Source organism: Galeopterus variegatus, unplaced genomic scaffold, assembly GCF_000696425.1.
Source record: "Galeopterus variegatus unplaced genomic scaffold, G_variegatus-3.0.2 Scaffold4291, whole genome shotgun sequence".
Lineage (NCBI taxonomy): Eukaryota > Metazoa > Chordata > Mammalia > Dermoptera > Cynocephalidae > Galeopterus > Galeopterus variegatus.
This window is the reverse complement of record NW_007730402.1, coordinates 5,114-26,056: the sequence shown is the minus strand read 5'-3', so window position 1 is coordinate 26,056 and position 20,943 is coordinate 5,114. Positions and strand designations below refer to the sequence as shown.

Below are 20,943 nucleotides of genomic sequence, written 5' to 3'. Positions count from 1 at the left end.
AGAAAGAGAAATATCACATGTTCTCACTTATTTGTGGGAGCTAAAAATAAATAAATACACACACACGGTGNAGAAAGAGAAATATCACATGTTCTCACTTATCTGTGGGAGCTAAAAATAAATAAATACACACACACGGTGGGGGGGGGGAAGAAGAAGACACAACAGTTGCAATTCCTTGAAATTGATACAACAAGCAAACAGAAAGGACATTGTTGGGAGGGAGGGGGGAGAGGGAGGAGGGAGGGAGGTTTCGGTAATTGGCCACAATAATCAACCGCATTGTACATCGACAAAATAAAATAAAATAGAAAAACAAAAAAAGAAAGAGTCTCACACTTTATCTTTTTTAAATACTGAGAGCTAAGAGTGCGTGAGAATGTGCAGGAGCCACCCTGTCAGGGTGTCAGGCTGTCAGCACCCTGCCCGGGCAGGCTCTGAACTAGCTGCTGCTCTGGTCTCTATGAAACCAAGCCACTTACTTTCTTGAAAGGCAAAATCCATGTAGAAAAGATCGAAGTTCATAAATTTCTTGCTGGTTGCAATTTTTTTCAGTGTATTGGAGAGTTGTTCTGCTCTCTAAATACGAGGGAAACAGGGAGAATTCCATGAAAACTAGACTTTGACTTTAGTGAGACAATTCAGGCAGAGCAGGTGAACCCACCTCCCCACCACCCTCCGCGTCCCTTTCTCCAGGCCAGCTGCTCTGCACATCACGTTCTATCCATGTGCAAATAGCCGTGAACATATGAAAAATGTTAACAGGCATTAGGAATCAGGTCTGTGCAAATTAAAGCAATAGATACCTCTTCCCCCCATGGGATCGGCAAAGATGAGATGAAGAAGCATGATGACCGGGACAACGTCGCACGCTGTCATGGGGAGGTGAATGAGAACGTGGGCTAGTTTACCCTTTCTGGAGAGCAACCTGGCATTGTGCATCAAATCCTTAAACATGGATATACCCTCTGGCCTAACAATTTTTCTAGAAATTTGTCTTAAGGAAATACGGATGTCCACAAAGACGTACATTTTTATATACACAATTACTCATCCCGATGCTATTTATTGGAGTGAAAAACTGAAAACAACCTGTATGTCCAATCCCAAGGGATGAAATGAATCACGGTACATTCACATGTGTATACTTTAAAATGGGCACAATATTATGATGTGGAGAAACAATTTATGCACATCAGAAGGCATAGAAGATCGAGTGTATTCTCGTACCATGCAGGCAAAACCCCAAAATACCTGTCCTTGGAAGGGATCATGGAGAGACATACACACGTATTAACTTCGGGCGGTGGAATTTTGGGTGATTTTTGTTACTGTTCTTTGTGCTTTTTTGTGTTCTTCAAGTTTTTAAATATTGAAATATATTTCTTTTGTTAAAAAAAAAATCCAGGAAATCATTTACAAGAGACCATTCGCTATCTGTGGAAGACGCCTGTCATTTTGCTTGAGCAATGGATTCCCGCAGAGAAGCGGGGACATACGTACTTACTTGGGGAGAGCTCCAGCCACACGTAGGGCTAACCTCGCTCCGATCTCTCCACCTCTACCGCTATGCCTGGGAACAGCTTTAAAAGCTGTGTGTGTGTGTGTGTGTGTGTGTGTGTGTGTGTACACACGTGCACACACGAGAGAGACAGTGACTGAGAGACCCGGTAAGCGGGACAGACCCAGAGAGAGGCAGAGGCAGACAGGTCACAGCAAGTTCTCCAGGCCTCTCAAACCCCCCAGCACTTTGATTCTGTTATTCACGAGCTTAGAGACCCAGCCACAGCCCATCCCAGTGAAAACACTGCAGCAAACACAGGGAGAGAATGACCAAGATGGCATCAGAAGGCCTGCGACAGTCCCACCTCTGAAGTGAGAGTCCGGAGCGTCTTGTTGGAAGACATCCAGCCATGGCAGGGGCTGACCTGAGACAGGAAATCACGGCTTTGGTTAAAGAGGAGCAGCGACAGGTGGGGAATGTGGCCTCGGAGCAGGCAGGGGCGCTCACCTGGAGGCAGCTCAGGAAGGAGTACAGCTGCGCGTAGGTCACGTCTCTATTTAGCTGGCCTGGAAAACAGAGAGGCCTGGGATGTTGTGTGCACACAGATACAGCCACACTTTGAGCCACCTGTGGGCGACCCGCCTCCCCTGCAGAAAGCTGGCCCTCCCGGGGACTGGCCCTGATCTCTCCATCAGCACTGCTCTCGAGGAGCCCTGTGCTTGCCTCTTTCTGAGCCCTCCTGATTCAGGCCCAGAGCTGGGGGCAGGGGCAGGGGCCCACGGAGTTCCCTCCCCTGTAGAGCTCTTGGCATGGGCTACACAGGGCTGGAGGGGCTGGCCTCATCTGGACTCCAGCGAAAATAGATTCGAGCATCCTGGGGCTCCATGGGGGCCAGCATGCCGTGAACGAAGCCCTTGCAGGGCGGCAGCTTTCTCCTGGCAGTGGTATGAAATGCCAGCTTCCCGAGGGGGAAGAGGCGCATTCCAGGCAGTAGAAGATCGAATCCAACTTTCAGTGAGTTTATGAAACACTCGGGCCTGACCCAGTTCTCCCCTGCTGAGGACCCGGCAGGATATTCTGGGCGTCTGAAGCTCTGACCATGCAGTGCCCTGCAGTTTGGTGAACTAAAGGCCTCCAAAAATGCTTGCACGGCCCATGGGACGGGGAGGCCAGCGCCCTGTGTCCCTTCATGGCACTGGGGTAAGGGTCGCCCTCATCAGCAGGCATGCCCACACTTATTTTCTGATGCAGGTTAAGGGGTAGCTAAGACTGAAGGGCAGACGCCATGCGGGGCTTCCCCCAGAGCCCTGCCCGGAGTCGCTGCCCACCCAGAATCTGTGAGTGACGATTATTTCTTTTCTCTCCAACTCCCATGGCCCCCGCCTCGTACTTATCCATCTCCAGAGGCAATTCAGCTTTCATTCTGTGCTGACACACAAAATCCAGGCCCCCAAATCTCAGGGCGAGTGACTGATGCCGTATCCATGAGCGCTTCTCACACGCTTGGAAAAATAAAGGACGCTAACAGGACCTATCTCAGAGCCAAGAGAGAGGTCGAGGGTGGTGGGACACAGTCCTGTCCTTCACTTGTACCTCTGCCTGGTTGGACTGAACAATGATTCAATTTTCTTGGCACAGGGGAAAATATATTCTCTCTCTGTGGGTGAATGAATCCCAGGACTGGAAAGCCACAGGCTTATTATGGCTGTAAAAGTCACAGTGACCCACCTGGTCTCCCTACTGCATGGACTTCATTTTTAGGGCCCAACACAGAGCCCTGAGCTCCCATCTGTCCCCCAATCCCTGCTTTACCCACGGAGACTTCTTTCCCTCTATTTATTTATTTGTTGTTTTGGCTTTTTGTAATTTGCACCTTCCTGTAAATGTCCCTCCGTGTCCCAGCCCAGCCCAGCTGCGTGACTGACACCTTCAGCCTCCACTCCCCATCCTGGGATGCCTGTGTGCCCAGTGATATGGCTCTCTTCCCTGGGGGGTCTGTCACTGAGCTGTCACCTCCCCCCTTCCTACCCTCTGTGAGGGCCTTTGCGTGGGTGCCTAGTGGCCACCTGGTTTTTCTGTTGGGACTATGGCCTCATAATGACACTTAGGTAGCTTGGCTGAGACCCTGACACTCTGTTTGGCCCTGATGTGTCCTCTCACCTTGAGGGGTGGCCTCTCTCTCTACCCTGCTCTGTGTCTGAGGTCTCTTCAACATGGAAGGAGGTGGCACCTCATGCTTGACCGTGAGTGACATTCTCGTACCCTCCCTTCCCCACCTTCAAGCCTGGATTGCTATGATATCCAGAGGGACTGGAGTTTGTCTTGCTGTTGGGTACCGGGAACTTAACTGCGGGCTCCTCCTCAGGGGTTAAGCCCAGTCCCAGCCTCGTTCCCTCCTGCCGTACCCCCCACTTCCTGCTGTCCTGCTGCTGAGGTCCTCCCACACCTCGGGATGAGACCACGAGGTGTGTCTTCATCCTGACCAGCTTTAAACCCTCTCCCTTTTCTCTCTATCTCCCTGCCGTTCTGGCATCACCTCCAATTGGACCCAGTTGATAACAAGAAAATCCTCAGTGTGAGTAGCCAGGTCTGCTGAACAGGATGAGGGCACACTAGGTGCAGTCAGAAGATGGCTGGGAAGGTTAATGAGGGGGTTTCGCTCTCTCTGTGGTATTTCTGTCTGTTAGAGGGTGGGGTGGCTCTGGGGCTGGTCACGTGCAAGTCTGGCAGGAAGTGCTTATGAGGAGCTTACGGTTTGCAGAAAGAGAAGAGGAAATGCTTTGCTTATGTGTCTCTCCTTATTGGCACTGTCAGCTGGCCACTTACTCTTTCTTCGTAGGCATTGCCTCCTGTCCCCATTGCTTTCGTGTAATTGCGCATTGATGAGCCCTGGTATAAAGACTGATCCCACGTACATGTTGTACATGTAAAGAGGTTGCATCTGTGACTTCCTGGTCAGAAAGTTGATCTGGTTAAGAGAGCTGATCAGGGATGCCCAGGAGCAGGGGCAGGGGGGCTTTCCCGCAGCGGCCAGGAATTGTCACGGGCTGAAGAGCTGTGGTGTGTGCGTGCGTGCATGCATGTGTGTGTGCATGCGTGTGCATGCGTGTGCGCATGCGTGTGCGTGCGTGCATGCGTGTGTGTGCATGCATGTGTGGTGGGAGCCAGTGGCCGACCAGTGGATGTCATGTGCCTCCTCTGAAGATTAAAGGGCATGTTTGTCCCCAGCTGTCTAGAGTAGCAGTTTGTGTCTCAGTAAATATAAGTTCTTTAGGGCAGGGTCTTTGGTATTTATTTAATGCTGGAGCATAACTGAAATCTTAGGGACCATAAATGCTTAGTGCCAAAAAAGATCAGTCAGTTACACCTTCATGAAATACCATCTGAATGTATTGAAACCATGTAAATCCAGATGGGGAAAAAACAATAATAAAACATAAATTACAAGGTATTTAAAGAAAAAGGCCTTTGGTTTCAAGTTTGAGTAACTGAGGCAAAATGAAGGGGCTGTTTGTGGCAGGGGCCCTTCTCGGAAGGCCCGCGTGCAGACTTATTTGTAGGCACAACCTCTGCCTTCACAGCCACATCTGACCCTCTGATAACTCTCAGGACACCTTCCTCACAGACCACGAGGAGAGGACTCAGCCTTGGTCAGACTTGACTTTTCTCAAAATATCTACACCGACAGAACCTAAGGTGTGAGACCAGCTGCCTGCTAAGTCCGCACACAGGCAATGAACTCTCAGCAGAAATCTCAATTGCTGGTGGGGAATGTGGGGTTCCCCTAGCCTTGGCAGCAGTGGCTGACGGGGACAGGTGCTGGGGTGTCAACCCCTCCTCCCCCACAGGAGGAGCCGGGCCTGTTCCTGCCCTGGGTCTCCACTCCCTACCCTGGATGCTGTGGCATTTGGCCTTTTCTTTACTGAATGGTCAGGCTGAGCTCCAGCCGGTCCCACCAGGAGGCAGTCCCACCAGGGGTGCTGCTCTGCCCTCTGCTCCCTGAGCTTTCCTAATCCTTAAAGTTGGCTAAATCAAGTCCAGAGGTGATCATCGCCATGCTTCTAGTCCCAAACAGAAATAAATGGATGCCCATCCCCTTTTTTTTGCTTCCTAGTACAGTGCCCTGGGAACACCCTTCGGTGTCTGGCCACTGAATACCACGAGTTCTACGCTAACCAAGGCGGCGCACCCATACCCTGGAGGCTGGGCCCGCCCTACCCTGGCTGCATGGCTGGTTCGTGTCCAGTGGGGATGAAGATCCAGAGGTCAGGTCTGGGGCGGGAGCAGTAGAAGGAAGGCAGCGTGAGGGTGGCAGCCCCCTCTGCAAGCCCCTCACCTTAGGTGAGTTATGAACCCTGCCAAGGGAGGAACAGGGAAGCTGGCAAATCCCACCTGCTTCCCCAGCTTCGCTAGCAAGGACCCTGATGCTTCGTTGAGTAACATATAATTTATTTCCCATGGCAACCAGGCAGCAGGGATAATTCGGGATGTGAATAATTACTTAAAAACATTAAACAAATGGGCTGGCTGGTTAGCTCAGTTCATTAGAGTGCGGTGTATAAACACCAGGGTCAAGGGTTTGGATCCTCATACCAGCCAGCTGCCAAAAAAACCCCAAAAAAACCCCAAACCAAAAAACAAACAAACCCAAAAGACCCCCCAAATCTTAGATGGTTTCAACTTTCTCCTAACTGGATTTTTTTTTTTTCAAAGCTAGAGTTGTTTATCTAGAAGCCTTCTCCACTTCTTCCTTCTCTTGCCCTTGTGCTGTGAAATGCCAGTGCATGATTAGTGGCCAGAGAGAGGCCACCAGAGGAAGACAAGGCCAAGCCCTAGGCAGAGCTTCTCGGCCCTGGCACTCCTGACATTCTAGGTTGTGGGGGGCTGTCCTGAGTATTGTGGGATGTTTAGCAACACCCCTGGCCTCTACCCACTAGCTGCTAGTAGCACCCCCTTTCTACCCCCAGAGGTGAAAACAAGTGGGGATATCCCTACCTGCTGGCTGAGAACCACTGGCTTAGAGATAATGGGTCCCCCAATCACTTTTTTTTACTTCCCTCACTTTTTTCCAAATTGCCTGGAGTCATTACCACATACTGTGGCTAAAGCAAGTGAATTGTGTAGCACGTCTGGAAGAAACTATGGAGGCGGTCTAATCAGGGTTCATGGAAAGAGAATGGGATTTGATATCAGAAAACCTGAAGTCCCTGCTGGTGTGGTGGAGTAAATTGGGAGCACACTTCCCCCGCCCCAGGTATTTCCAAACACGGGAGAAACTTAGCAAGAATCTGCTGGAGACCACAATGTTCATATCAAATGGTTCAAAGAATCTTCTTAGCCCAAGTGGTGACTTTTATGCATGCGAGGCATTCCAGATGGAGTGAAGTTCTCCTGTGTGCGATCACATTACTATTTCTAAGGGGCACGGTCACAGGTGTGTGAACAGGAAGAATATGCTTTCCTTAGGCGAGGCTGGACAGTGTTTTGCTTGGATAATAGTATTTGTGATACACCTTTAGTAACTCAAGAGTGAAATGACTTCCTCCTCCTTGTGGGGGAGCCTGGAATGTGGGTATCTACCATCATGCACCCTGAAGAGACCAGAGCCCTTTGAGAGCTAGTTAAAGGACCCCTACTCTTTTCTCATGTGGGGAGGGGTGACATTTCCTGAGGCAGAAGCAGGGAGCTGGCTTAATGGGGAGAGCAGAAGGAGGACAAGGGAGATTGAAAAGCTGCACACAAGGTTCTATGTGCAAGAGAAAGCTCGACGACCTCAGCTATGAAGTCTTGCTCTCCACGCCCCCCTCTAAGAGGGCACCAAGCAATGAGTCTGCCCCTTTGAATTGCTCATGAGAAAGTGCTGGGACCTCCAGCACATTCAGCTTAGGTTGGTCTCAGGAGGTGGTATGGTAATCCCAGGGCAGGGGCAGCCCCTTCGGCATGTAGACTGGCACAGGTGCTGTCAATACAGGGTTCAGGGGAGGGGCCCAGGCCTCTCTCAGTAGGTGCAGCAGAGAGGACTGAGGCCAGCTCTCCCTCTTCCTCTTTCCTGCTTAATTTTCCTCCTGTGGCACTTATCACCCTCTGACCAACTTCTGGAGTCTTTCTCCCACTGGAATATAAGCCCAATGTGGGCAGGAATTAGGACCATTGCGTTCACTGCTGGTTACCCAGTTCCTAGAACAGAGCCTGGCACAAGTGGGCACTTAGATTTTGAAAGGACATTCTCCCCCAAAATGCAGAAAGCAGAACCCTGCTACCCCCCGCTGACATACACAATGAGCTATGCAGCATTTGGCAAGCTACCTAACCTCTCTGAGCCTTAGTTTTTTCATTTATAAAATGGAAATGGTTAATGAAAACATCTCTCTCACAGGGTTGTTTTAAGGATCAGCATGGCAGTCCTTCCACATGCAAATCACTACTACTTTTACGTTGTTTGTACGGCATCTGGAATGTTACAGATGCCATTAGAAGTTTCTGTGGGACATTTAAAACCTTTCAGAGCCAGGGACCCCAAGAGAGTGGAGCTGCAGGGAGCTCACAGGCTGGACGAAAGAGTTTTACTGAATTCTAACTGGCCGCTCGGAGGCATTCCCCACCCTCACTCAGGGTATTCTGTCTCCTGCTTGGGCTTCCTCTGTTCACTCTACATTTCTCCTTCTGTTAAGGGAGTTTCCTGATTTAAACTCTTGCATTTCAATTTGTCCTAATTCTTCATTAAATACTGCTGCCCTTTCTGGCTTTGGATCTGATTCTGCCCACCCTTGGATAATGACCTTTAAATACTGCCCCTGGGGACTCTTCCCTTCATCAGCTCTGACCCATGTTCTTTGATGGTATTTTAAGCGTATTCCTGCATGGGTTGAACTACATATACGTTAATGTTGTTAAAGAGTAAAAATATCTTCAAACTGATACCGAGAGGATGATATCTGCTGTGCAAATGATCCCAGAGAAAGGTTCCATCTGGTAAGCCATAAAAAATAACGTGGCTGCCCTTGGGCAGGTGGGAATTCAGATGCTTCAGAGTCTGCATGACGTTGGAGTACAATTTCTCAGGAGTGGTCATTTTTGGGACTGGGTCACTATTCCTGTTGGTGGAAGGAACAGAAAATATCTTAGTTGATTATAAGGATAGATGCATGTGAGCACAAAATGCAACAAACACACACGCACACGTGTGCACGCGAGCACAATATGGTGGTTATTGGAGCTATTTGCAAAATATTCCTGGCTTTCCACCTTTCTGGCACATGGTGAAATCGTACTTCCCAACTCCCTTGTTGTGGGGTGGACCACGTGACTGGTTCTGGCCAAGGAGTTGTGAGCAGAGGTGACAAGTGTCATGTTTGGTGGCGTGAGGGCCTCTGGGATGCGCTTTTTCTCTGTCATGGGTATGGGCGATGTTCTGTATAGCTATTTCACCAATCTGAGTCCAGGAACAGAGTCCCAGGGTGATCCTTGCTGGACACGTAGCGTGAGTGAGAAACGTTTGCTGCTTTACACTGCCAGGATTTTAGGGCTGTTTGTTCCTATAGCATAATCTCACCTATCCCGACTTATAATTAATGGAATGAAAAGTGTCTAGCTTATAATTTATTTGATATTTTGAGATCTGTAAATTGGTCTTTAAAACTTTTCACTCTTATGGTCCTGAGGCATGGAGCTGGGGGAAGCTGAACCCAGTGAAAACCAGGTAAAGAGCACACTCGAAATACTATTTCCACACAGGTAGCCTACCACAGCCACCACAGTTGCCATGGCTGCCACAAAAGCAGCTAGACTCTACAGCAGCAGTCACAGCCATCATGCAGATGGCACGCCAGACTCTCAACTGCATTGACACGAGGAGAGGCACCAGCGGAGACCAAAAAACCAAAGAAAGAAGAGGTCCTCTCTCTCCACAAAGCACACTCCTGAGTAATAGAAGCAGCATCTGATTTACTATAACGGGAAGACTTGATCACACCTGTTTCAGTGCTGGACAGATCGTCTAGGCAACAACACAACAGAGGAACAGATAATCTATCAGATGAAGAGGACAAATCTATGGTTATTAGAGGGGGAGGGGACGGGGAATGGAGGGACGGGCAGGGAGAGATTGGATAAGGGACACGAAGAATAAGTACGATTTGTAACAATGAATATGCTAATAAAAATAAATTTAAAAAACCTAAAACTTTTCACACTTATCACAGTTAGGGAAACAGCTGTCACTGAGAGATGCAGTTGCAGTACGTGTGCACACTATGTCTTGCTTTTTATCCTTTAGCTTCCACACCGAGTTTCGACTTTCATGCATTTCCCACGGGGCCGCTTTGCCAGGCTCTACCCCCGTAAGAGCATTTGCCAACCAACAGCTCGTTTTGCGTTGCTGTCTTTCTCTATATAGTAGTGCTTGTGCTCTATGAAGGATATTTTTCTCTTTGATTTCATAAAAGTAAAACAGAAAAAGAAAGTGCTGAAAGTAGTTATAAGAAGCATAGGCCTAAAATCAAAAGATTTAAGACAAAGATGTCAGTTATAAGGGAATTGAAAGCAGCATATCTTTAGCCTCAAATGGACATTTGTTGCATGTCAGCTGATTGACTTATTTTCATTTGGTTTGGAAAAGAGCAGAAATAAAGAATGTACAAAATATCAGGAATACATCATGGAAAGTTACATTCAAGTTCTATTTATTTATTTATTCATTTAAAGTTATATTTAAAGGCAAGGCATAAATAGGGAAAGTAGAACATTTTTGGCTTTAATAAGTGTCTATGATCGTTCATTTTTTGCACAGCTGACTTTTGTACACACTGTCAGGAACATAACAAATTTGAATTAGGATGAGCCGCATTAATCTGGGAGTAGAATACAGAATTCTCTAAGGTTTTCATCTACTCTGTAGGCTCTAAACTGCCTGTTGTCAACCTAAATGGAATAACGGTATAGAGCTGCTTTCAGTTTAGAAGTCCTTAAAATTCCAAATTTACCTAATGATTCTGTACTGGGTTAAAAAGTGTCCCACAGAAGGTGACATTATTTGAAAATAGGGTCTCTGTAGATGTAATTAGCTCAGTTAAAGCGAGGTCATGTTGGATTAGGGTGGGCCTTAAATCTGATGACTAGTGTCTTTATAAGAAGAGGAGAGGACACCCAGATGCATGCAGGCAGGGGGCCTCGTGAAGAGCGGGGCAGAGATGCGGTCCCGCTGCAGAGCCCAGCAATGCCGAGCACTGCTGGGAGTTGCCAGATGCTGAAAGAGAAGAGGAAGGATTTTTCCTTAAAGCTTTCAGAGGGACTTTGGCCCTGCTGACACCTTGATTTTGGGCTTCTGAATTTCTGTTGTTTCAAGCCACCCAGTTTGTGGTACTTTGCTGTGGCAGCCCCAGGGAACTTAATATAGATTCCAAACCAGATAAAGGAAGTCCATCACTCAGAGGCTGGACCCAGGGCACAAGTGATATGGGAAGAGGGGACAGAAAGAGGCCCGAGGGATATCCACTGCTCTGACTTTTCAGGGAGCTCTTATACGAACATTGGCACTGTCTTTTTGATACATTTTTTCAAAATGTATCAAAATTGGAGGTTGGTTTAACTTTTAACGTTGAAATATCACTTTTAAGAAAGAAACAAAGAAAGAGACAAGCAAGCAAACAATAAGTTGAACTTTCAAAAGGTGACAGTAGAACTGTGGATACTAGAGGCTGAAAGGTGAAGGGGCGGGGAGATAATGAGAGGCTGATTAATGAACACAAGACAGCTAGTTAGGAAAAGTAAGTTCTATGTGTGCAGTCGAGCTAGGCATGTATAATTAGCAATCATTTGCTGCATGCTATCACATGGTTAGAAGGGGGGAGACTGAATATCCTCATCACAAAGAAATGATTAACATTTGTAATGATGAATACGCCAATTACCCTGATTTGACCATCACACATTGTATACATGTATTAATATTCAACTCTGGGCCCCACGAATATGCATAATAAATACATTTCAATAAAAAAATGAATTTAGAAAATTCATTTCACTTTTAGGAAGTTATCCTATAATAACATTTCCACAAACGTGCAAAAATGTATATACAAGTATTGCAACATTACCTGGAAGAGTATAAAATTGGAAAAAAGCTAAAAAGTCTAGATACATAAATTATGGTACATCTGTGCAAAAGAGCTCTACACTGCGGTTAAAAAGAATGAAGTAGTGGGGCCGGCCCGGTGGCGCACTGTGGTAGTGCACCGCTTGGGAAGCGCGGTGGTGCTCCCGCCGAGGGTTCGGATCCCACATACAGACCGGTTCCCGCTCACTGGCTGAGCGAGGCGCGGGTGCAACACCGAGGGTTGCGATCCCGTTGCCGGTCCCGGTCCGGTACGGGGGCAACACTGAGGGTTGCAATCCGTTGCCGGACACGGAAAAAGACAAAAAAAAAAATAAAAATAAAAAAAATAAAAAGACTGAAGTAAACAGATAAAGTATGTGGTTCCACAACATTGTAAGTTGTTCACTTTAGAATGGTTAATTTTAATAATGTGTGAATTTCATCTCAATAAAATAAAATTTAAAAACATGAAGTAATCTGCATACATTAACATGGAAAGATAGCTGAAAAGTATTGTTGATTACAAAGGACACATTACAGAGTAGTATGCATAGTATTATCTCATTTCAATGAATATTAAGAACTCTGTAAGTTAGAATTTGCATAGGAAAAATTTGGGTGAAAGTACATCAAACTCTCATGCTTGGAGCAGGAAATTTTACTTGGAAATTTCACTTTCTACGTCCTGTATTATTCGATCTTTTCACAATAAATGTTATTTTGTCATCAGAGAAATAAAAATGTTACATATTCCCATAACATTTTTATTCTCCTTTCTAAAGTTAGGGGAAAAAACTGGACTCTACCTAAGCTTTAATGGGAAGGGCAAAAGACATTGTAATTTTTTTTTTCCTTTTTGTCTTTTTTTGTGGCCGGCAACGGATCGCAACCCTCAGTGTTGCACCCATACCGTACCGGGACCGGCAACGGGATCGCAACCCTCGGTGTTGCTCCCGCACCTCACTCAGCCAGTGAGCGGCCGGTCTGTATGTGGGATCCGAACCCTTGGCGGGAGCACCGCTGCGCTTCCCAAGCGGCACACTGTAGCAGTGCGCCACCGGGCCGGCCCAAAAGACATTGTAATTTTATGTCATTCCCCCTCCACCTATTTCACTTGGTCAAATAAAATCACCCCCCAAATTGGGGGCTCTCCAGAAAGTGAGAAGGCAGAGCAAGGCTGGCGTTTTGGAATAGCCAGTGGGGTGTTAGCTGCGGTTGGTTGCTTGGGTTTTCCAAAGCGGGGAAAAGCATGTCAGATTCACAAAACTTCAGCATGTAGAAGTGCATACTAAGTTCACGTTTTTTTTTGTTGCCATGAAAAAATTGTACTACTGTTTGAATAAAAATCTCCCTAGCTTGCATAGAAAGCACACACAAGGATTTGAGATTAGGTTGCCTACCTATTAGGGGCAGCAGGGGGGCAGGGGTTTTGGCTGGATTTGCACATGTGCAGAAACAGTGCTAGAAGAATCCCAGCTTGCAAAGGGGATTTAAGCTGCCTTGTGGGTTTACTCAGACCAAGAGGACCCACCCAGCATGACCGGGTTTCACATTCACTGTGTGTGTGGGGTGTGACAGCAGGGGCGAAATGAAAGGCGAGCTGAGTGCCTGTGCCCCATCCCCTGTCACTGGTGAAACCAGCACACGCTGCCTATTAGCAGCGGCCCCGCCAGCCTCTTTTTTTCCTGCTGATATCACGGCTGGCTGGCATGGAGCAGTCACACTGCACCATCGCTCTCCTAGCACATGTGGGTGAAATAAGAGAAGGCGCTGCAACGTCTCCCAGCCTCCCCATTCCATGGTTATTTTTCGGTTAGAGAGACAAACCTGATGATAAAGAGTCTTAGATAATTTGTACTCATAAAAGGGCACCCCACAAATGAAGCAACTGTGATCGAAATGGCTAATTGCTAAGTAAAATAAAAACGAAAGACCTGGTGTTGCTAATGGGACATTCTCTAGCCGTCTTCGTTCCCTCGTACTTTTCTCATGTGCATTGTTTCTTACATCCTTTAAAGTGCACAGCAAAATCAACCAACTCTTAGTTCAGGCAAAGGCAAAAGGGTTTATGGGACTGGTGGGGGGTCACCTTCTTCTGACTTCTGTCCGTCCAAGTTCTCAGTGCCATTTTGATCTGTGTATTCTTTCTCCTCTGGTGATTTTTTGGGGGACTTAGTACTAGTATTTTGGGGACAAAGAGCCCCAGTGGTTTGGGAAATATCTCTGAGGTCTGTCTGATTTCTGCTGAAGGCTGAATGGGCTGAACGCAAAGTGTCTAGTTCTTTTCAACCCCGGTGCTTGGGAGCTGTGTCAGCTCTGCCCTGCCATCCTGGGTCTGCCTGTCTACCCTAGTGCCCTGGTACCCTCCCTCACACGCAGCCAGCTCACAGCAGATGCCCAGATGCTCAGGAGGGGGATCGGGAGTGCCCAGCTTACAGAGGGGAAATGTGAGAACCAGCCTGGGGACCGATGGTCACACCAGGGAAAGCAATAAGAGGGAAGTCGGTGCCCACAAACATGCTCTTGCCCATGACAGGAACACATGGCCAGGCGCTTTGTCCCTCGGTGTCTCAGAAGCCCATCCTTGTACTAATGAATTGTATCTGATCATGCAAAATAAGGCTTTTTCCCTGGGTGCAGGGCTAGCTATGATCATGTTACCGTGGCAGGTATGCCAGCCAGATGTCACCTAGCGAATGCCAGACAGAGAAGCCCCCTCCCAAGGGAGAAGGTGAACAGCCTCTGCAGATAACCAGCTTCCCAGAACAGAGCTAAAGCCCAGACACCTGTCCTGATGGAGTGCTGTGACATCACTTGCAGCTGGCATTTGTGTTTTTGAAACATCTAGGTAAGAGCTGACTTTGTTTCACGCCAGGCACTTGCAATCATTGGGATTCAGACTAGGACTGAATGACACGGACTAGGAGTGGGGTGGCGACTCACGGAGCCCACGTCACCCCATGCAAAGAGATGCATTGAAAGGCCCTAAAAAGTGGCTGTGGCCTGGAATGTGCTGGCTGGCCAGGAAACTGCTTACCATTCTCTTTGCCGTCCACGCCTCTGACTGAGGAGCCTGGGAAAGAGAACCCCTCCGACAGCAGTCGCAACCCTTCTCTTCCTGCTGGGTTTCCTACCATTTGAATGTCAGCATGGACTGCTCCCAGTAGTCAGGGCTCCTCGGGGCCTGTGACCTGTCAGTGCCTCGGCTGGCTTCCTCTCACTGCAGTGCTGCTCAGCTGCCCCAGGCATGACCTGAAGCACCAGCTTTGCACAAAAACAATAATTGAGGCCAGGGCGACACAGACAACCTGGGTGGGTGGTCCTGGCTCTCTCCATTAGATGAAAATGGACTGTTTATGATTTCTATGTCCACTCTAAACAGTGCAACCATGTCAGTTTATGTGGCTGCTGTTCGATGACTAGTGTTAGTATAATTCTATCACGTTTCCAGCAATTCCAATGTTGTTGCCAGGGATGTCGTATTGGGGATGTTGGGGGACGGTTGTCATTGGCCTTTATGATTTGACACTCTAAGGTCATTCTCACTTTCCCATTGCTGACCCTGCCACCCAGATATTCCGCTGCTGTAGCTCACCCACATTTGCCCTGTTTCCAGGAATTTTTCTCCTTCTGTGTCACTCACGCTATGAAGCTTTTGAGGACAGTGATAGGAAAAGCCCAAGGATCTGAGTTAGTTTAGATCGGATTGTGTAGGGTTACAGCGAGAAGCTAGATCTGTCCATATCACCTTTCTTCTTGAATTCCGGACGCCAAAAGCTATCTGCTGATGATGACCTCCATTCATTTAACAAGTTACCGAGTAGGCTTGTGAGTCTGGAGAACTGAGAAAGTGGCACACGGCTGCATCATTCCAGTAAGAGCTAGCATCATCACAGAAAAGAAAAGAAAAGGTCTAGCGAATACCCTATAGCTCGACCCAGGACGAGCGCGTTACGCAACTCCTTGCTGAGCCTTTTATGAAATCCCTTTGCTTATCTTGGGATACCTGCTCCACCTTGATGCTCTGGCAGATGGGGAGGTGCTGTCGCCACCTGTCTTTATTTTTCTAACCCCTCCACGGGACATCACAGAGTGGGCACCACAGAGACATCCCACGCTGCCAGCTCTGTTCTCTCACCCAAATGCTTGCTGCTTCCCTGCCCAGATCACCGGCAGGGAGAGGCTGGCACGGGTCTCTGGCTGATGTCTGCCTGCCCTTTGGCTCTTTGGTAAAGTAAAAGCAGGCCTGGCTTGGAGGGGCTTCTGGGTAAGCAGTCTGTGCTGAAAAACACAGTTTCAGGGATTTTGGCTTTGGCAGTCAGAGCCTCTTTCTGCAGGTGTTCTTTACCTGGTGTAACTAGTTTGCTTTCTGTTCCCCTCTGGGGGAACATGACCCGGGGCTGGAAGGGCCCTGGCTGGTCTGACCATCGGTGAGTTCTGTTTTGTGGTGGGGCTGGGGCTTCAGTGCTTCTCCTCCCACGAGCTCCTTAAAGTCAGGGACTGTGGCCTCTTCGCCGTTGTATCCTGGAGCCTGGCACAGTGCTTGGCACATCATGAGTGCTCAATACATACTTTAAAAAAGTGAACGGGCAAAAGAAAGCAAATAAAGCCGGTGTGGACTGTAGAAAGCATGAAAGTTAGTTGGAGTACCTGGCTTGGCTCTCAGCTTTGCTACTCAACAGCAGAATAAGCGAGTTTCTTAACCTTGCTGAACCTCAATTTCCTCATCTGTAAAATGGGGACAGTCATACCTGTCTCTTAGGGCTGCTGTGGGGATGAGGTGATAAAGAGGACCGTGTAGCTCTTGGCTCATGACAGGCCTTAGAGGGTGTTTGCTATTTACTGGAGAGTCCCAAGTGGCTTGTCCCACAGGTAGGGACTTGGATCCCCAGTATGTAGCCTTGGCTGACTTGGGATTCTGGGGAGAGCAGTAAAGGAGCCTGAGGGGAGCCACAGTGGTGTGTGGCATGTCAGCATCTCTGGGTCATCTCCTGCCCTGAACTCACTTCACCCACGATGTCTACATCTCCTTCACCATCAGCGTTCCACAGAGCTCCATGAGGGCAAACTCACTGGCACTACTGAGCTCGTCTGTAGCACAGCCTTGCAAAGCTCGGTGGGGGAAGCATGGGACAGCCCTGGGTGGACAGCGAGCAGGGTGGGCCACCTCTAGCAGCACCGGGTAGGAAGCTAGCTCTGCTGTTAATCAATCCTATCACCTTGAGCAAGTCACACAACTTCTCTTGGCCTTACTTTTCTGTTTTCTTTTTTTTTTCCTTTTTGTCTTTTTTTCGTGTCTGGCAACGGATCGCAACCCTCAGTGTCGCGCCCGTACCGGACCGGGACTGGCAACGGGATCGCAACCCTCAGTGCTGCACCCGCACCTAGCTCAGCCAGTGAGCGGGAACTGGTCTGTATGTGGGATCCGAACCCTCGGCAGGAGCGCCGCCCCGCTCTCAAGCGGTGCACTGTAGCAGTGTGCCACCGGGCCGGCCCTACTTTTCTGTTTTCTGAAACAGCACGTCTGTGGCTACTGGGGCTTTGGGGAATTGCTCTAGATTCTGTCTCACCTTTTGCTTTTGTTTTTTGGCCACGACCACAGGACAGATGGCATTCACACATGCATCTCGTACACAGATTTTGAGAGACCTCTCCGACTGTTGTGGGGGAGCTGAGGCATTAAACATTCTGAAGTCACTACTGATATTAACAGTTTAGTCAAACCACGTTCTTATTATGGACCCTGGGCATAAGTAGGATTGGCTGTGAGTTACACGTGGTTTCTTTGCAAATGCCATGACGCTGTGCTGTCTCTGTCATGCGAGGAGGTATCGGCTGGCGAGTGAGGAAGGTGTTCTTATGACGTAACTGGGCTTCTGCCTCATTTTATTTAAACAGTCATGATTCTCAGGATTAGATTCTTGGTTAGTAGTAGCATATTTCTTGTGATGTAACTCATAAGTGATATGACACACCCACTTGTGAGGTCATAGTTGAGAGTTAATGGGTCGGATATTTTTAAAAGGAGTTTTCAGCTTCTCAGGTTGGTGCTGTTGATTCCATGTGTGCCTAAGACTTGCTCCTAAGACAGAGAAATTCAACTCAATGGCAGGCCACGGTGATGGAGTGCAATTGGTGTGGAGTGGGGTGGTAAGGGGGGGACACCCAGAGCCACAGAATTTTGAAAACCTTCTTCCTCAGTAACTCACCCATTGCAGACATCGTTTCCAATCATGGCGTATATGACGATGGCTGGATGGTCCAACAGTTGGTTCCTGGACAAGCTGAGAAGGCACAGATGGAATCTGAGTGTCAGACACGTGGAAACCTAGCTTTGTAACCAGTGACACAGTCTGGGCCTGTGAGAAATACTTTGTATGGCCGCCCCCTTGGTAAACTTTTCAACATTTTTCTTTCATTCCAGGATAGCCAGTAACCACTCTCAATCCCCTCTTCTCTCTAATCATCAACCCACTCCTCCATTAGGGAAAGTCCACTTAAATGCATAGAATTGAAAAGAGTGGACCGGGGTTCCAGGTGAACAGACACACCACTGTCTTCCTGGCATCTTTCCCAGCATTTGTGGTAGCGTTTGTCATCAGTAGGCACAGATGAGTTACCTGGGTTACTTACGTCCATGTTTGTAGGACATCCTGACAGCTGTGGACCTGTGCTCGATTCAAAAAGCAAGGGCATCTTGAGGCTTCCATTCCGGGCGCTCAGAGCCTCACTTCTGAATTTTAAGCCCAACATGAGCACAAAGATGTTTTCTTATGCATAAAGCAGGAATATAACATAATCCTTTTGTCTTTTCATGTACTTCTGTCAGACCTAAGTTTTACCCATTTGGCATTCATTTTTATAATCCTGCTTGGAGGTCATTCTTATATTAGTCACTTCTTTTGCTCACTGGCTCAAGAAATGATATCTTAGTGTTTTGATAGTGACTGACAAGCTCAGTAAAAATGGTTATGGGGTCACAACAGAGAATTTTAATTCCTTTTTCAAAATGAGACACCAAATTTAGGAACAACTTCTTATGTCCATCAGCCACTTACCTTTCTATAAACTTGTTCAGGTTTTGGGAAGATGCACCTGAGTAATTAGAATGAAGAAAATAATTAAAGTTAGTGAGCTCAATTTGACACCATCGGTCTAAACCTGATTGACTGAACTCATGGAAGAAGTATTACTGTACAGTCAAATGTGGTCCAGACCATCACAGTGATGGAAATAACTTGCTGCTGGTGAATTTCTGTACTGCTTAATCCTGGAACCCTCCTTAGTGGGTTTTCTGCTTACATGGGACTGTACTAACACAGCCAAAATTTCTTTGGATTCATGGGTCTCAAGATATTTCCTAGGCACGAATGGGTACATTTTCCAGTAGATGTGAGAAAAAGATATCTACCTATCTATATCTCTCTATCTATATATTGTCTGGAGACAAACTAACCAGAATATTTTGGAATGACTTGAAGGATCAGAGGAACAGGGAGAAGATTTTTCAAGAACTGCCCATCTCTCTGGAGAGCCCCGTTTAACGTCCTCCTGGTGTTTCTTCTGCCTCCTGAGGCTCCTCCAGATTGTCTGGCCAGTGGGTTCAGACGGTCGAGTTGATGTATTTCAACTCTTGTAATGATATGCATGACTGTCTTCTCCCAACCCATTACCACTCGTAATATATCTCTGATATGGAAATTGTACTTAACAAATACTTACTGTATTCTAGGCACCATTAAATTCTTACTAGCTCATCTGAGCCTTAGTACGACTGGTGAGGTAGGCACTGTAATAGTCCCATTTTTTTTTTTTGTCTTTTTCGTGACTGGTAAGGGGATTGCAACCCTTGGTGTGGTGTCGCCCACACCGCGCTCAGCCAGTGAGCGCACTGGCCATTCCTATATAGGATCCGAACCCGCGGCGGGAGCACCACTGCGCTCCCAGTGCTGCACTCTCCTGAGCGCGCCATGGGGTCAGCCCTAATAGTCCCATTTTATAGATGAGAAAACTAAGGTTCACTGAAGTGACTTGCCCAAAGCTACACAACTACACAGAGTGGAGAACTGCAATTCCAACCAGTCTATCTGTGTGCAGTGCTGAGCTCTGGCTCTCTGGGGACACTGCTCCTCTAGGCTGGAGTCTAGGAAGAGTGTGCCCAGATAGGTTTACTGCTTTTTCATTCCTAGGAGGTTGACCTGCCAGTATAAGTGAGTAATCCTCAGGCAGATGGTGTAACTTGGTAAATGAGAGTTGGGGAAACTACCTCAATTTCCCCTTTCCATAGGACGATTTTCCTCTGACTCCCAGCTGTGGAAGCCTGGGGGGCAGGTGCATTTTATGACAGAGCCAGTATGTGTTCTTACAGATCCTCATGGGAAAAACAGCGGTACGTAGCCACGAGGGGCGTGCTGGCCCATGTTACCCTGAAACTGTCTGACTACGCAGTGACTGCCTCTTTGTCACATACAACTAGTTGCAAGCTGCGCAGACAGTGTTGCTGTTCTCTTGGAGGATTCAGGAGTGTTAACACATTAAGTACGTTCACATTGTTGTGTAACTATCACCAACATCTGTCTCCAGAACTTTTCCATCTTCCCAAACTGAAACTCTGTGGCCATTCTTCAATGGCTGATAGCCTCTAGTAACCACCTCTCTACTCTCTGTTTCTATGAATTTAACTATTCTAGGCACCTCATGTAGGTGGACTCATACAGTATTTGTCCTTCTGTGGTGGCCTTATTTCACTTAGCACTATGTCCTCAAGGTTCGTCCATGTGTTATAGCATGTGTCAGAATTTCCTCCCTTTTTAAGGATGAATAATATTCCATTGCATGGTTATACCATTTTGTTTATCCATTCATCCACTGATGTACATTTAGATTGTTCCCACCTGTTGGTTATTGTGAATAGTGCTGCTATGAACATTGGTGTATGAGTATCTGTCCAAATCCCTGCTTTCAATTCGTTGGGGTGTATACCTGATTGAAAGTGCCGGACCATATGGCAATTCTATGAAGATACTTCAAAAAGTTTAAGGAAAGATTTGTATTATCTTTCAATTCTATTTTTTCCAACAAACTTTTTTTTTTTTTGTCTTTTTCCGTGTCCAGCAATGGATCACAACCCTCAGTGTTGCCCCCGTACCGGACCGGGACTGGCAATGGGATCGCAACCCTCGGTGTTGCTCCCGTGCCTCGCTCAGCCAGTGAGCAGGAACCGGTCTGTATGTGGGATCCGAACCCTCGGCGGGAGTGCCGCCACACTCCCAAGCGGCGCACTATCCAGTGCGCCACCGGGCCGGCCCCCCAACAAACTTTTTGAAGCACCCTCATATGTTTAATT

At 47.7% G+C, this 20,943-nt stretch overlaps 1 protein-coding gene across 1 annotated transcript in view; it reads right to left on the bottom strand.

Annotated features, from left to right (window-relative positions):
• The window catches only part of AOAH (acyloxyacyl hydrolase (neutrophil)), a gene marked incomplete at its 5' end in the record, with an annotated part of 38,962 nt that extends 20,270 nt beyond the window's left edge, over window positions 1-18,692 (bottom strand). Inside the window, 6 exons of the mRNA XM_008587220.1 lie at window positions 483-579; window positions 1,869-1,928; window positions 2,012-2,070; window positions 8,426-8,598; window positions 17,807-17,881; window positions 18,656-18,692. Of these exons, the coding sequence (XP_008585442.1) occupies window positions 483-579; window positions 1,869-1,928; window positions 2,012-2,070; window positions 8,426-8,598; window positions 17,807-17,881; window positions 18,656-18,692 (501 nt within the window). The remainder of the gene's footprint in view (window positions 1-482; window positions 580-1,868; window positions 1,929-2,011; window positions 2,071-8,425; window positions 8,599-17,806; window positions 17,882-18,655) is intronic.
• Between the last annotated feature and the right edge of the window lie 2,251 nt (window positions 18,693-20,943).